The sequence below is a fragment of the Balaenoptera borealis genome (assembly GCF_965194805.1).
Source record: "Balaenoptera borealis genome assembly, chromosome: 4".
NCBI lineage: Eukaryota > Metazoa > Chordata > Mammalia > Artiodactyla > Balaenopteridae > Balaenoptera > Balaenoptera borealis.
The window spans coordinates 43,139,363-43,156,474 of record NC_138861.1 but is presented as its reverse complement, the minus strand read 5'-3'; the positions used below and the strand labels follow the sequence as shown (position 1 = coordinate 43,156,474).

The 17,112-nt window shown below is 36.3% G+C and overlaps 1 protein-coding gene across 10 annotated transcripts in view; it reads right to left on the bottom strand.

The window, feature by feature from the left end:
• Positions 1-17,112, bottom strand: part of ARFIP1 (ARF interacting protein 1) — a 129,451-nt gene that overhangs the window by 30,871 nt on the left and 81,468 nt on the right. For all 10 annotated transcript variants that reach the window (XR_014244525.1, XM_082391551.1, XM_082391550.1 and 7 more), the window contains 2 exons: positions 12,534-12,755; positions 5,149-5,306 (listed from right to left, as the gene is read on the bottom strand). Coding sequence is in view for 9 of the 10 variants with exons in the window: in XM_082391551.1 (XP_082247677.1) it covers positions 5,149-5,306; positions 12,534-12,755 (380 nt within the window). In the remaining variant the exon portion in view is untranslated. The remainder of the gene's footprint in view (positions 1-5,148; positions 5,307-12,533; positions 12,756-17,112) is intronic.

The window sequence follows — 17,112 nt, the reverse complement described above, 5'->3', positions numbered from 1 at the left end:
AGGCTCCAGACGCGCAGGCTCAGTAATTGTGGCTCACGGGCCTAGTTGCTCTGCAGCATGTGGGATCTTCCCAGACCAGGGCTCGAACCCGTGTCCTCTGCATTGGCAGGCAGATTCTCAACCACTGCACCACCAGGGAAGCCCTAAATTGAGATTTTATATCACATTGTACATTGAGTCAGATTCCTCATGAGACATGAAAATTATTTTTTATAATTAGATGTGAAAATTTGAGATTAGTCCAGTTCAGGCTTGAGGCCTAATGATCAAAAATAGAAGGTAAGGAGCCCATGGGTTTTCATTTTGGCTTTGAAATTGATTCCTGGGAACAAACCATTTAACCTCTAGAGGCTTATTTTTCTCCTTTGCAAATTAAATATAAAATGTTTTCTGTATGAACAGTGACATCTAATATATTTGTCTTTCTTTAATATGGGTTAATTTTTTTTTTTAAGTATTTGTTTATTTATTTATTTATGGTTGTGTTGGGTCTTCGTTTCTGTGCGAGGGCTTTCTCTAGTTGTGGCAAGCGGGGGCTACTCTTCATCACGGTGCACGGGCCTCTCACTATCGCGGCCTCTCTTGTTGTGGAGCACAGGCTCCAGACGCGCAGGCTCAGTAATTGTGGCTCACGGGCCCAGCTGCTCCATGGCACGTGGGATCTTCCCAGACCAGGGCTCGAACCCGTGTCCCCTGCATTGGCAGGCAGATTCTCAACCACTGTGCCACCACGGAAGCCCTGGGTTAATATTTTTAAAAGCATGTTAGAAATTAACGCTGAAGAGAAACATATGACATGCTTCAAGTGAAATATATATATATTTTTTTATAAATTTATTTATTTAATTAATTTATTTTTGGCTGCATTGGGTCTTCGTTGCTGCGCATGGGCTTTCTCTAGCTGCGGCGAGTGGGGGCTCCTCTTTGTTGCGGTGCACGGGCTTCTCATCGCCGTGGCTTCTCTTGTTGCAGAGCATGGGCTCTAGGCACACGGGCTTCAGTAGTTGTGGCACGCGGGCTCAGTAGTTGTGGCTCGTGGGCTCTAGAGCGCAGGCTCAGTAGTTGTGGCGCACGGGCTTAGTTGCTCTGCGGCATGTGGGCTCTTCCCGGACCAGGGCTCGAACCTGTGTCCCCTGCATTGGCAGGCAGATTCTCAACCACTGCGCCACCAGGGAAGCCCCTGAATATATTTTATATTTTAAAATACCTAAAACTAAAAATAGTAGCTAAAATATATTTCAGGACAGGTGGACAATTACAAAGTAGAGAGATAGAAACTAGATTCATGTAGTTCTTAACTGGGAAGTGATAGAGGATACTTTTAGAACAAAAGAATTTTCATCTTCAAAAGCACATATTTAAAATAATCTTTTTAGACTAGAAAATAAGAATGCTTAAAATGATTAAAGAGGTAAAAGGGAAAATAAATTAGGATACTAAGAATAAGGAATAGATAGATTTGGAAAAGAACCAAACAGAGTTTACAGAAGTGAAAAATTTACATAATAAATGTATATACTTTGAAATAATGTATATACTTTGAAAAATACAGGCAATGCCCATGAAAGGATTTAAACAGAGACTGGAAAACCAAGTACAGGGAACTGAAGGAAGTCCCACTGAAAGATACCTTATTGAGACATTCCTGCAATGTTATTGAGGGAAATCATAGTGATAGATTTCTTCTGTTTCTTTTTTCCCACCTTCTGATTTTAATATTATGTTAGTAAATACTTCAAACAATAAAGAAAAATAAAAAACCAAGCCCAAAACCTAAATAAGGCACACAGATCCATCTGTGTCCTTCTCCCACCTGATAACCACAGCTATTTGTCTTGACCTTCCTATCCAAGTCATTAAGAATCTGATTTAGATCTGGTAAGAATCTGATTTAGTATGTTAATACTAAACTGAAAATTACAAACACAGCATAGGATAGAAGCATCTCTTCTTGTGCAAAGATCAAAAGTTAACCTTCCATAAAAAAAAAAAAATCCCGTTTAAAATTTCATCAAATAAAACAAAACAAAACAAAATAAAACAAACCTAGGAATAAACCTAACCAAGGAGGTGAAAGAACTATATGCTAAGAACTATAAAACACTGATAAAGGAAATTGAAGGTGACTCACAGAAATGGAAAGATATCCCATACTCTTGGATTGGAAAAAATTACTATTATTAAAATTGCCATACTACCTAAAGCAATCTACAGATTTAATGAGATCGCTATTCAAATTACCCATGACTTTTTTCACAGAAGTAGAACAAATAATCCTAAAATTTGTAGGGAACCACAAAAGACCCAGAACTGCCAAAGCAATCTGGAGGAAAAAGAACAAAGCAGGAGGCATAACCCTCCCAGACCTCAGATAACACTACAAAGCTACAGTAATCAAAACAGCGTGGTATTGGCACAAAAATGGACATATGGATCAATGAAACAGAACAGAGAGCCCAGAAATAAACCCATACACCTATGGTCAATTAATCTTTGACAAAAGAGGCAAGAATATACAATGGAGAAAAGACAGTCTCTTCCACAAGTGGTGTTGGGAAAGCTGGACAGCCGCATGTAAATCAATGAAGTTACAATACACCCTCACACCATACACAAAAACAAACTCAAAATGGCTTAAAGACTTAAATATAAAACATGACACCTTAAAATTCCTAGAAGAGAACATAGGTAAAACATTCTCTGACATCAATTGTAGCAATATTTTCTTAGATCAGTCTCCCAAGGTAATAGAAACAAAAGCAAAAATAAACAAATGGGACCTAATCAAACATAAGCTTTTGCACAGCAAAGGAAACCATAAACAAAACGAAAAGACAATGTACAGACTGGGAGAAAATATTTGCAAACGATGTGACCGACAAGGAATTAACTTCCAAAATATACAAACAGCTCATACAACTTAATATCAAAAAAATAACCCAATCAAAAAATGGGACAAGACCTAAATAGACATTTCTCCAGAGAAGACATACAGACGGCCACTAGGCACATGAAAGGTTGCTCAACATCTCTAATTATTAGAGAAATGCAAATCAAAACTACAATGAGGTATCACCTCACACCAGTCAGAGTGACCATCATCAAAAAGTCTACAAATAATAAATAAATGCTAGAGGGGGTCTGGAGAAAAGGGAACCATCCTACACTGTTGGTGGGACGGTAAATTGGTGCAGCCACTATGGAAAACAGTATGGAGGTACCTTAAAAAACTAAAAATAGAGTTACCATATGATCCAGTAATCCCACTCCTGGGCTCTTATCTGGAAAAGATGAAAACTCTAATTCAGAAAGATACATGCACCCCAATGTTCACAACAACACTACTTACAATAGCCAAGACATGGAAGCAACCTAAGTGTTCATTGACAGATGAATGGATAAAGATGTGGTACATATATACAATGGAATACTACTCAGCCATAAAAAAGAATGAAATAATGCCATTTGTAGCAACATGGATGGATCCAGAGATTACCATACTAAGTGAACTAAGTCAGACAGAGAAAGACAAATACTACATGATATCACTTATTTGTGGAATCTAAAAAATAATACAAGTGAACTTATTTACAACTCAGAAAGACTCACACACATAGAAAACAAACATTTGGTTACCAAAGGGGAAAGGGGGGGAGGGATAACAGATACACACCACTATATATAAAATACATAAACAACAAGGATTTACTGTATACCACAGGGAACTATATTCAGTATCTTGTAATAACCTATAAAGGAAAAGAATCTGAACAAGAATATATACATAACTGAATCATTTTGCTATACACCTGAAACTAACACAATACTGTAAATCAACTATAGTTCAATAGAAAAAAAAAAGTTTCAGGAGAGTAAGGAGGGTGTGTGTGTAAAACAGCAAGCTACAGACAGAACATGGTAGTAACTTTTTACAGCTTGAATTGGAATTGTATAAGTGTTTATAAGGTACAAAAATGTTTTCAGTAACTACCACCAATAAATTTTAAGAAAAAAAAAAGTTAACTTTCCAAATGGTTTGGGCTTCTAGCTATATAAAGCATAAGGACATATATACTTAAGAATAAGCACTCAATAGCAAAAACACCAGATGAGTTTAGAGTTTTCATAGGCATTTCTCACATCATTAAACTACATCAAGAGGCCAAAAGTAAAGTTATATATCCAAAAGGTAAAATTTGCACTATCTTCAACTATGCTATATAAAGTATAACAGAAAATAAAGAAATCAAGTGTTCAGAGGAAAAAAACTCAAAGGGGACAAGAATGAGTGGGGGAAAAAAATTGAGCCTGGAATCAAAAGTTGAAAAATGCTATCGTAGATCTGCTACTTTTTAGACATTTCTAAGTACCTATTAATACGCATTTTGTTTACCTAACAGGATGGTTATGAGATAGAGAAATTGTGTGTGTGTGTGTGTGTGTGTGTATAAAAGGATGTATGAAAACACTGCATTATAAACAACTATGAAAATATAAGGTAAATAATTTATGTAAAAGGTAAAATTTGGAAGAGTCTGAAGGCTGGTTATAATCTGAATAACCAACATAAACAAAATCATGCAGGCAGAAATGAGCTAGTATATTCAAGAGAAATTGAAACTATGAGTCTGGCTGCTGCAGAAGCAGTGTAACTGCTTATAGGGAAGCAGTGGTAGTATGGTTGAAGAGGCAGGCTTAGGCCAGATTAGAAAGGGTATCTGGTATCTACCTGGCAGAACACAAGGCCCTGTCCTCTTCCAAGGAAGCTGGAGCTGGGAGCTCCTCCACCTCCCTATTCCCTAGCAGGCAGGGTTTGGGCACATGGCCAACGCTCAACCAGATACTCTCAACGCAATGAAGCAAAGTACTCAGGAGCCTTTTGGAAATTTTTATTTATGGGAGCTGTAGCAGCATCAAGTACCCTAATTAGATTCTTTTGAGGCATTAACTTGGCTTTGGTTCTTGCTTGTTTCTAGAATCTGTTCTCCTGCCTTTCTGTTAGCTCTGTGGGCTACCCTATAACCTTCTAATAAATTCTTTTTCTGCCCATATTGGCCAGAGTCAGTTTCTCTTATTTGCAACCCAAAACCTTAACCGAATTATGTACCACCTGGTAAAACAGACAATATAATGAAAATCTATACCTACCTGGCACTTTCATACTGTTTCACAGTCATTAATGTATCCTCAATTGTTTTATTCACCAAAGTGTTCACACTGGCAATGAAAAAATTAATGGCTCCTAGAAGAGTTTCTCCATTTTTAGCCAGCAGTTTCTGTGTATCTGCATTATAGCCAAATTCTTCCTAAAACAAAAAAGTCATCTTAATTTATCCAGTTACAAATTAGTAAATGTGACTAAAGAAAATCTCAAACATATCGCTATTGGGAAAATACCTGATTTAGAAATCTAGCTTTAGAAGTTTTCTCTTTCAATGTTTAAATAAATAAATAGGAATCTAAATCACAACTAGCTATAGGATTACAGAAAAAGTCGAATAAACCAAATTGTTCAGCTCTGAGGCATAGCTAAAATCAAATAGTTTTAAAAAGTGAAACTACTTTGTACTAGAAAAATTTTCATTTCTACGTTTTGTTTCTATTATACTGTAAGCACAGCTGTTAAGAAGAAAAATATAGCAGATTATTAATCAGAGAAACTTTAACTTTCACAACCAAATTAGGTAACAATTGGCTAAAACTTTCAGACATAAAATAGATTGCAATTTTTGTGTTTTGACTGAATCTCCTTAAAGTATAAATATTAACAATATACATTTCTTTGTAAACTTAGCAACCAGTTGACTCCCAAGCTCAGATCTATCTGGACAAACAGCTGAGGAAGGATCACTCAACACCAGTTTTAGTTCATTCTCTCTGAATAAACTGAGTCTTAGCTTAGCAAACATTACACATGACTCCTTAACACATGAATGGCAAGGACTAACTCTAAATTTTGAGCAGAGAAAGCTTTCCAGTCTAAGTTTGATTAGTTAACAGATTATCAGGAACACATCTGACCAAATGAAAACTTTGATCATATCTTATTATAAGATATATCATTCAATTTGAGAATTGTGAGTTTGTTAAAAACATTTTTAAATTTCAGCTGAAAAAAATAATGTAATATTAAATTAACTAGAATTTTAGAAGATGCAAATTTAATGTTAGTGCTATAGCTACAATTAAATTTCCAGGTGACAGAATATTCAATAATTAATAAATACAGAAAGTAAAATTAGCTTTATTATGCTAAAAGCGTTTTCCATCTAAGAGAGGTCCATGTAACTCTTTACTTGGAACTCAGTCTTAAAAATTGTAGAGTCCTTGATTTGCAAATATTGGCAGATAAGGATTACATAAAAGGACTATCAATCAATGTATGTAAAAACTAAAATAAAAGGCAGAAAAGCTGAAGAGTTTTGGCACCATTTTTACAAGCTAAGTTACAATATTGAAGACTAAATAAACGTTACTGGAAATAGAATATAGGAGAAAACATTAAAAAAAACCCTTAGAGTTCACACAACTGTTCTTATTTTCTTTGGTGTTCATTAAGAGGTAAAAGGCAAAATTAAAAAATCACCAAATAAGAAGAAGAAAAATATGAAACTGAGTTGGATATAAATATCATAGTTTTTCTATTCACTGTATAACAAAGTATATGTCATTGTATCATATCCCTGTAACACTGTTCATTGCTAAAAGTTCTCAACATCCACAGTTCCACATTATTAACTTTGAAAATGCCAGAAGTCCTAATTTAGCCACAGGGAGATCTATATAACCTAGAAAGCTGTGCTTTTACTAACAACAAATAAACAAAAAAACTAGAGTATTGTAAGATGAAATCACAGCAGGTTGATATGTTATACAGCAGAATTTGGCATCCTATATTTACAGATGAGAAAAACAGTCCTAAATTCAAAGCAGACAGGAGGAGTAAATGGACACTATTCTGTTTCATGAATGTAAATCTCGCCCATAATTCTGTGATGAAAATGTGTATAAAACTTCAGATTTTATTGCATAATTTGGAAACTTAATTGGCTAAAATAAAAAAGCTTTTTTATAGTAAGGTACAAGAGACATAGTAGTAAATGTTACAAAACAATTAGGATACTAGACATAAATAAATATACATATGTATATGCATTATAAATACATAATTAAATATGCTTTTTTGGCAATGAAAATAAAATAAAACATGACTCAAACTTCATTTAGTTGATAAGTTATTTTAGTATTCTCAGTTGGACAGGGGTATTTTACACATTATTATAATAGTCAAAGGGTATACATATCAAGAACAGGGCTGTAGTTCTAATCTGTCACTGAAGAAGAAAAGCCAACATAATTCCTTGATCTAAAAATTTACTTGCTTCATATATAGAGAGAATGAAGTTTCAAAACACTTGAACTTTTTTTCTCTTCAGCAGCTCCTACATTATTTACAATATTTATCAGATGTAAATTTACCAAATATAAATGACCACCATTTCCCATTCAACTTATACATTAGGACTAAATAACAGAAGCATATGATTGGACCTAAAACACCAAGTTTTAGTAATAGGAATTATTACCTAATTAATAACAAATGAGTTATTTTAAACAATAATACAGAGCAGTAAAAAACTAGAATCACAAGAACTAATTGATAATTGATAGTAATTCGGGCTGTGGAAACTTTCCTAATCTCAATGTAGATGTTACCCTCTAATTTGAGAAAATGCAATTTAATAAGGTGCCATGGTACAACAGAACTAGGAGGAAGAAGGCATGTGATAAAATGGTAAAAGTCTAGTTTGGAAATTCAAACAGTTTGGGAATTCATATCTTGATTCTGCCACTCAATGGATTTGTGTCTCTCATGAATAACTCAAATTCTTTGGGCCTCCATTTCCTTACTAATAAAATGAAGATAATTCGCTTACAAGCTTGACAGGAAGTGTAACAAGGCAACCTGTATAAAGTTTCTGACAGATGACAGGCATTCATTAAAAGATCATTTCCTATCCCCTTCAGGAGATTTGACTTTTTTTACTGCTGGATATTGGTTGTTTCTCTAGAAAATGAAGAAACTGGACTAATCTATAAATTCTTCCTCAACCTCCAAATGTCACAATCTCAACAACAGCTATTGTAACCATCATAATTTATTTAGTGCTGCTATGTGCCAGTCCCTGCACTATGTATTTTCCAGGAATCTCAGTTAATATGGCATAAGGTGGAAGGAAGTGGACCCCAGCTCTTCTCTACTGTACTCTATAAACTCTTCCTCAAAAAGAACCAACAGGCAAAGAAGGGAGTTACTGTGTTGGCGGGTGTGACTGATCCTGATTACCAAGGAGAATTTGGACTGCCCCTCCACAATGGAGGTAAGGAAGAGTAAGCCTGGAACCCAGGCGATCCCTTACTACTACCATGTCCTGTGATTAATTTCAATGGAAAACTACAACAGTCCATTTCAGGAAGCACTGCTAATGGTCTGGACCTTTCAGGAATGATGGTTTGGGTCACCTCACCAGGCAAAGAACCATCACAGACTGAGGTGCCACCTGAGAGCAAATGCAGTATGGAATGGGTAATGGAAGAAGCTACAACCATGTGACCATCTGTAGAAATGAGGACTATAATTCTTATTTCTTCCTTACTTTATTATGAATGTTTGTGTGTGTGTGTGTGTGTGTGTGTGTAAAGCAAGTACCTTTGTTTTCTTCCCTCTCTTATCTTTCCTCCCTTATCACATAAGATATATTAACTTTACATCATGATATATAGCTATTGTTAACTTAACACCATAGTATTTAAGTTTCAGGAGATCAAGGAAAAAAGTGATCCTCACCCAAGGACTTTGCATCATCTTCTAGGGAAAGAGTTACTGTGTCTTTGATAGTACACAGGATAGTTATATCACATTAGGTGGAAGTAAGACTTTATTGTCTTGATTTGGAGATTAAGTGTGGTTTAAAGAGATGCATATAAGTGCTGCTAAGTTGACAAAGGGTGGACTGTGATGGTTAATTTTATGTGCCCACTTGATAAGACTATGGTGTCCAGTTGTTTGGTCAAACATCAGTCTAGATGTTGCTATGAAGGTGCAGATTTTGTGATGTGATCAACATTTACAATAATAAACACTGAAGACGTGGTTTAAAGTTGACTTTAAAGAGATTATCCTCCATAACATGATGGGCCTCATCTAATCAGCTGAAGGTCTTAAGAGCAAAAGTTTGAGGTTTCCTGGAGAAGAAGGAATTCCGTCTTCACACTGTAACACAGAAATCTTGTCCAAGTTTCCAGCCTTCTGGCCTACCCTATGGATTGCAGACTTGCCAATCCCTATAATAGTGTCAGCCAATTCCTTAAAATAAATCTTTTGGGTGTGTGTGTGTGTATGTGTGTATCTCCTATTGATTCTCTTTCTCTGGAAAACCTTGAATGATACAAAAACATCCTCCTTGTAAATGTTGATTCCAGATTTCAAATTCATCTCCAGTAGGTTCTAGTTTACCATTACTTTTACATTTATAAATACCAATTAGAATGTTCAATTCAATGAATTAAAAAAAAATTTCTATATTATATGTTTCCTTCAAATCACTTTTGTATACACACTTACTTTCAGCATTTGTTCACTAACAAATATATCAAGTACATTTTGGTGCATAAACATCATAGAAGAAGTAATATCATGTCTTCTTAGCAAAATAGGATGGTCCAGATTCTTTAAAAAAATGTTGCATGTTGGAGTTGTTCCTGTTGAACAACTAACTAAATGAAAATACCTGGGATAGTTTGTGTGTCAACTTGGTTGGGTCATGGTGTCCAAATATTTGGTCAAACATAATTCTGATGTTTCTGTGAGGGTGTTTCTGAATGAGATTTATATTTTAATTGGTGTACTGTCAGTAAAGCAGACTGCCCTCCATAACGTGAGGGGGTGTCATGCAATCAGTTGAAGACCTTAATAGAACAACGACTGACCTCCCCTGGACAAGAAAGAATTCTGCTAGCAGGCTGCCTTTGGACTTGCACTGCTACTCTTTCCTGGGTCTCCAGCCTGCCAGCCTACCCTGCAGATTTTGGACGTACCAGCCTTGCCAATCATGTGAACCAATTTCTTAAAATAAATCTCTATATAGCTATATATGCTGTTGATTCTGTTTCTCTGGAGAATCTTGACTAATACAATACCATATTTCCTTTTGTCCTTAAAAATACATTATTATTCAATGACTCTTTAAGAAAATTCACGTAGGATATCATCATTGGAATACTTATAGCCTGCAATTTCACTGATATTATCAATTTTGCCATCATTGTTAAGAGTCAATACTGCTATCTCTTTGCAGTCATCTTCTGATTTGTGTAATAATTGTGAAATGTATTCATCTGGTATTGTAGTCTCTTTCCATTATGTGCAAAAATGAAAAATTCCAAAATTCTTAATTGTGTTGCATGAACATTAAAAAAAACAACAACTACATAAATAGTTTCTCCAGATTTCTTTTTGGCAATGCAAACAAACAAAAAGTATTTATCTCACTATTGTATCATTCTTCTAGGCAATGCTGTCATTCTTTAGTTTTCTTATTGTCTTAGTCACTTTTAACATGGTAGGAAAAAACTGATGAGTAATAATGAAATAGTTCCTAAGGTGGTGAAACAGCAAAATGTTTTAAGATATAGGAAAATAGGATCATTAAGATCCCATATCGTGTCTTTGATTTCCAATGGACCCATATGGTAGTTGCAAGATAACAAGTTTTATTCTATTAAAAACATAAGTAAATTTTCTCATTGGAAGACCTCTAAGAAAGAATAAAGTCATGAAATACCAATCCTTACAAAGAGTTAGAAATGCTCAAATAAAAAACTCAAAAATTCAAACTGGGTCCAATGGACTTGAATACTGAGGATTACCCTCTCAGTTCTGTTTTAAAAAAAAGGACTTCACATCTGTAAAAGAAAGATAATAAAAGTACTACTAGCTAAGACTGAGCATTAGATGAGCTAATACACATATAAACCACTGTATCTGGTGTATAGTAAGTCCCCAATCTCTGTTAACTATTATAATTAATAGGTTCTACTGAATATAGCATCAGTGATAACATTACTGCAACACTTCCCCAGACCCTATACTCTGGCTACCTCTCTCCATACTGTGGGGATTTTCCTCTGGGTCACAGGCCATCTAAAGATTCCACTTAAAGAGACAGCAAGAGATCATGGAAAGGGACTTCCCTTGTGATCCAGTGGTTAAGAATCTGTCTTGCAATGCAGAGGACGCTGGTTCAATCCCTGGTCGGGGAACTAAGATCCCACATGCCATGGGGCAACTGAGCCTGCGTGCCACAACTAGAGAGCCCACGCGCCACAACTACCGAGCCCACTTGCCCTGGAGCCTGCGCACCTCAACAAAGAGCCTGTGCGCTGTGTGCTGCAACTAAGACCCGACGCAGCCAAAAAATAAATATTTTTTTAAAAATGCTATTAATTCTTATTTTTAAAGAAAAGAGATCATGGAGCAACAAAAAGGCCTGGATATAAATTCCAATTTTATCTTTCATTTGTTTTGTGAGTTTATAAAAACTACGTAACCTCTCTTGGCCTCAACTTCCTCATCTATAAATAGGGGATAACATTTCTTGCAGTGTTAGATAAATTACATGATATAATGGTTATAAAGCACCTAGCCCATTATATTGAAATTGTGGATACTCAATAATTGCAGCTGTTATGATAACTCAGCTTCCTAAATATTAGTTTCATTCTTCTTTTTGACTGTCTAATGACTCAGTTAGAATTGAATCTCAATGTTTTTCTCAATATTGTCATCTGCAGCCAAACTTTCTTTGTCCAAGATTCTAGATATTATCAAATGATTTAATGCTCTAAATTACCTAACTGTGCAAGTTAGAAGTCTGTAGGCAAGGAATTTCTGTACCTTTTGGCTTCACATGAGTTAAAAAAAAAAAGACATAAAAGGAGTCACTTAAGATATCATAAGAAATTGTTAATAATGCTTTGCTGAATACTTATATAGATATATACAGAAAAATAATTTCATTCTAAAATTCATAATTTTACACTAATGATTTCAGTAAAAGTGTATCACAAATCCAGTCAAGCAAGCTACTCTTTGCTCAGGACATTCAGAGACTACGTAGGAGATTTTCAATAGGTGCTTGCATTTACTTTTTACCCACGCCCAGCTATATATACATAGCTATGATTCTTTCTAGGCTCAAGCAGGCTGAGTACTCTTTTTCCTTTCCTTTACCAAGTTCCCTTCCCCTGAAACCTCCAGATGACATCTTCTTTAGGGTACAACTGGACCACTATGTTGATAAAAGTCAGTTGGGTCTTCTTGAAAATTATATGAAATATCTTAAAGAACACCACAAGGTTACAATTTTATTAAGAATTCAGCAAATCAGAAATGTAACAACTTACCTCTTAGTATACTCCTATTGCCATTTTCATCCCCCTCACCCCCCAATATTTATTTCAAATAATCTTACATGGAGTTCTAGTGACTTCAAACTCAGGTCAGCAAATGCATCTCCAAGTTGCCTTTGGGTATGCACCATCTGGAAAAGCTGGGTTGACAATGTCTGAGCCAGTTTTAGAATATTTTCATATTTTTTCTTGTTATCTCTTAATATATCAATCTGAGCTTCAAGTTCAAGGTCCACAGTTCTTGATCCACGGCCCAGCTTCTCAGAGATAATTTGTCGAGTGCACTAAAAGTGGAAAGATATACTTTGTTTAGGAAGAAAAAAAAGAACAAAAGAAAAAAACAGTAATACAGCAATCCAAAGTGCAAATGCTGGAGCATATGGCATACACCATTTTTGGCTTCAAACAAGCTAGCCTAACAAACTGAAAATTGTCAGCCCCCTTAGAGGTTCATCAGGACTCAGAAAGTAAATTTATCAGACATGTTTATTAACTATTACTTATTATAGGAAGTTTTAAGACTTATCTAGCTAATTCATATACTGCCAGATGAGCTCTCTCACATAATCATATTTCAAGCTTTGTGCACTTCAGTAGATTACTGAAAACAACCAAGATACTCGGCACTGATTTAAGAACAATACTGGACTATTAATATAGGGATAATAAGAATACCAAAATTCTACTCTCTTATTCGTTTCAAATGCTTTTTTTCCTTCTATTTTCCCCTTAAATAGCTGTGTATATGTGTGTGAGTAGGAAGAATGAGGGGAACAAAGGAAGGAGAAAGAAGAAAGAGGAGGTGGAGAGGGAGGGAAGGGGGAGGGACAGAGAAAGAGAAAGAGGTAGTGATTACAGACTCCTGAATTGTTCTACTTTTGCCCAGATAAAATTAAATTATGTTATTCTATTCTATGTTATTCTATCTCTGTCCCAGAAATAATGATAAAGGAATTTACAATTTTTTAAAGTACCTAAACTTTAGAGCACATGAAAATAAGTTTTCTAGTAATTTTTGATAGAAATAAAAAATTACAAGCAAATTCACTACTCAACAATACATTTTTAGAGTAACAATGTAGGGCATTAATGTAATCCTTATCATTTAAATCTAACAAAAATATTCTAAAAAGTAGTAAATAAGTTTTACAATTTTTAAAATTTGCAAATTTGTACTTTTATCATGTCTTTCAAAGGTTTGGTCACAGAATTAATATATATTGTAAAAGTTAAAATAATGAATGAAATAAAAATGAAATTCCTGGGCTTCCCTGGTGGCGCAGTGGTTGAGAATCTGCCTGCCAATGCAGGGGACACAGGTTCGAGCCCTAGTCTGGGAAGATCCCACATGCCGCGGAGCAGCTGGGCCCATGAGCCACAATTACTGAGCCTGCGCGTCTGGAGCCTGTGCTCCGCAACAAGAGAGGCTGCAATAGTGAGAGGCCTGCGCACCGCGATGAAGAGTGGCCCCAGCTTGCCACAAATGGAGAAAGCCCTCACACAGAAACGAAGACCCAACACAGCCATAAATAAATAAATTAATTAATTAAAAAAAAATGGAATTCCTCTTCCGTCCTTTAATTTAACTAAATAGTAGAAAACTATTAATAGTTTGATGGGTAGTCTACACTCTCCTTTAAACCTATATAATCACATATATAATATTCTTAAAGTAAACATGAGCCTATGTTATGCTATACATAATATCCTGAGCATTTCTTTTCTAAGAACGAATATCTTGAGACTTTTCCTTGTCAATACACATAAATTTATATTTAGCTATTCATATTTTTCTATTCTAAAATTGAAATGAACTCTCCGACACATTCTCTCTTAACATCAACTAAGGATTTTTATGAATACACATTTTTTATAAAGGAGTTCTTTTTTTAAAAAGCAGAGAGAGGAGGAACCAAGATGGCGGAGTAGAAGGACGTGCTCTCACTCCCTCTTGCGAGAACACCAGAATCACAACTAGCTGCTGGAAAACCATCGACAGGAAGACACTGGAACTCACCAAAAGAGATACCCCACATCCAAAGACAAAGGAGAAGCCACAATAAGATGGTAGGAGGGGCGCAATCACAGTAACATCAAATCCCATAACTGGTGGGTGGGTGACTCATAGACTGGCAAACACTTGTACCACAGAAGTCCACCCACTGGAGTGAAGGTTCTGAGCCCCACGTCAGGTTTCCCAACCTGGGGGTCCGGCAACGGGAGGAGGAATTCCTAGAGAATCATACTTTGAAGCCTAGTGGGAATTGACTGCAGGACTTCGACAGGACTGGGGGAAACAGAGACTCCACTCTTGAAGGGCACACACAAAGTACTGTGCACATCGGGACCCAGGGGAAGGAGCAGTAACCCCAGGGGAGACTGAACCAGACCTACCTGCCAGTGTTGGAGGGTATCCTGCAGAGGTGGGGGGTGGCTTTGTTTCACCGTGGGGACAAGGACACTGGCAGCAGAAGTTCTGGGAAGTACTCCTTGGCGTGAGCCCTCCCAGAGTCTGTCATTAGCCCCACCAAAGAGCCCAGGTAGGCTCCAGTGTTGGGTTGCCTCAGGCCAAACAACCAACAGGGAGGGAAGCCAGCCCACCAATCAACAGTCAAGTGGATTAAAGTTTTACTGAGCTCTGCCAACCAGAGAAACAGTCAGCTCTACCCACCACAGTCCCTCCCATCAAGCCTCTTAGATAGCCTCATCCACCAGAGGGCAGACAGCAGAAGCAAGAAGAACTACAATCCTGCAGCCTGTGGAACAAAAACCACATTCACAGAAAGATAGAAAAGATGAAAAGGCAGAGGGCTATGTACCAGATGAAGGAACAAGATAAAACCCCAGAAAAACAACTAAATGAAGTGGAGATAGGCAACCTTCCAGAAAAAGAATTCAGAATAATGATAGTGAAGATGATCCAGGACCTTGGAAAAAGAATGGAGGCAAAGATCGAGAAGATGCAAGAAATGTTTAACAAAGACCTAGAAGAATTAAACAACAAACAAACAGAGATGACCAATACAATAACTGAAATGAAAACTGTGTACCTTCTAGTGTACTAGAAGGAATCAATAGCAGAAAAATTGAGGCAGAAGAACGGATAAGTGACCTGGAAGACAGAATAGTGGAATTCACTTCTGCAGAACAGAATAAAGAAAAAAGAATGGAAAGAAATGAAGACAGCCTAAGAGACCTCTGGGACAACATTAAACGCAACAACATTTGCATTATAGGGGTCCCAGAAGGAGAAGAGAGAGAGAAAGGACCCGGGAAAATATTTGAAGAGATTATAGTTGAAAACTTCCCTAACATGGGAAAGAAAATAGCCACCCAAGTACAGGAAGCACAGTGAGTCCCATACAGGATAAACCCAAGGAGAAACACGCTGAGACACATAGTAATCAAATTGGCAAAAATTAAAGACAAAGAACAATTATTGAAAGCAGCAAGGGAAAAATGACAAATAACATACAAGGGAACTCCCATAAGGTTAACAGCTGATTTCTCAGCAGAAACTCTGCAAGCCAGAAGGGAGTGGCATGATATACTTAAAGTGATGAAAGGGAAGAACCTACAACCAAGATCACTCTACCCGGCAAGGATCTCATTCAGATTTGATGGAGAACTCAAAAGCTGTACAGACAAGCAAAAGCTAAGAGAATTCAGCACCACCAAACCAGCTCTACAACAAATGCTAAAGGAACTTCTCTAAGTGGGAAACACAAGAGAAGAAAAGGACCTACAAAAACAAACCCCAAACAATTAAGAAAATGGTCATAGGAACATACATATCGATAATTACCTTAAATGTTAATGGATTAAATGCTCCAACCAAAAGACACAGGCTTGCTGAATGGATACAAAAACAAGACCCATATATATGCTGTCTATAAGAGACCCACTTCAGCCCTAGAGACACATACGGACTGAAAGTGAGGGGATGGAAAAAGATATTCCATGCAAATGGAAATCAAAAGAAAGCTGGAGTAGCTATACTCATATCAGATAAAATAGACTTTAAAATAAAGAATGTTACAAGAGACAAGAAAGGACACTGCATAATGATCAAGGGATCAATCCAAGAAGAAGATATAACAATTATAAATATATATGCACCCAAAAAAGGAGCACCTCAATACATAAGGCAGCTGCTAACAGCTATAAAAGAGGAAATCGACAGTAACATAATAATAGTGGGGGACTTTAACACCTCACTTACACCAATGGACAGATCATCCAAAATGAAAATAAATAAGGAAACAGAAGCTTTAAATGACACAATAGACCAGATAGATTTAAATGATATTTATAGGACATTCCATCCAAAAACAGCAGATTACACTTTTTTCTCAAGTGCACACAGAACATTCTCCAGGATACATCACATCTTGGGTCACAAATCAAGCCTCAGTAAATTCAAGAAAACTGAAGTCATATCAAGCATCTTTTCTGACCACAACACTATGAGATTAGAAATGAATTACAGGGAAAAAATTGTAAAAAACACAAACACATGGAGGCTACACAATATGTTACTAAATAACCAAGAGATCACTGAAGAAGTCAGAGGAAATAAAAAAATACCTAGAGACAAATGACAATGAAAACACGACGATCCAAAACCTATGCGATGCAGCA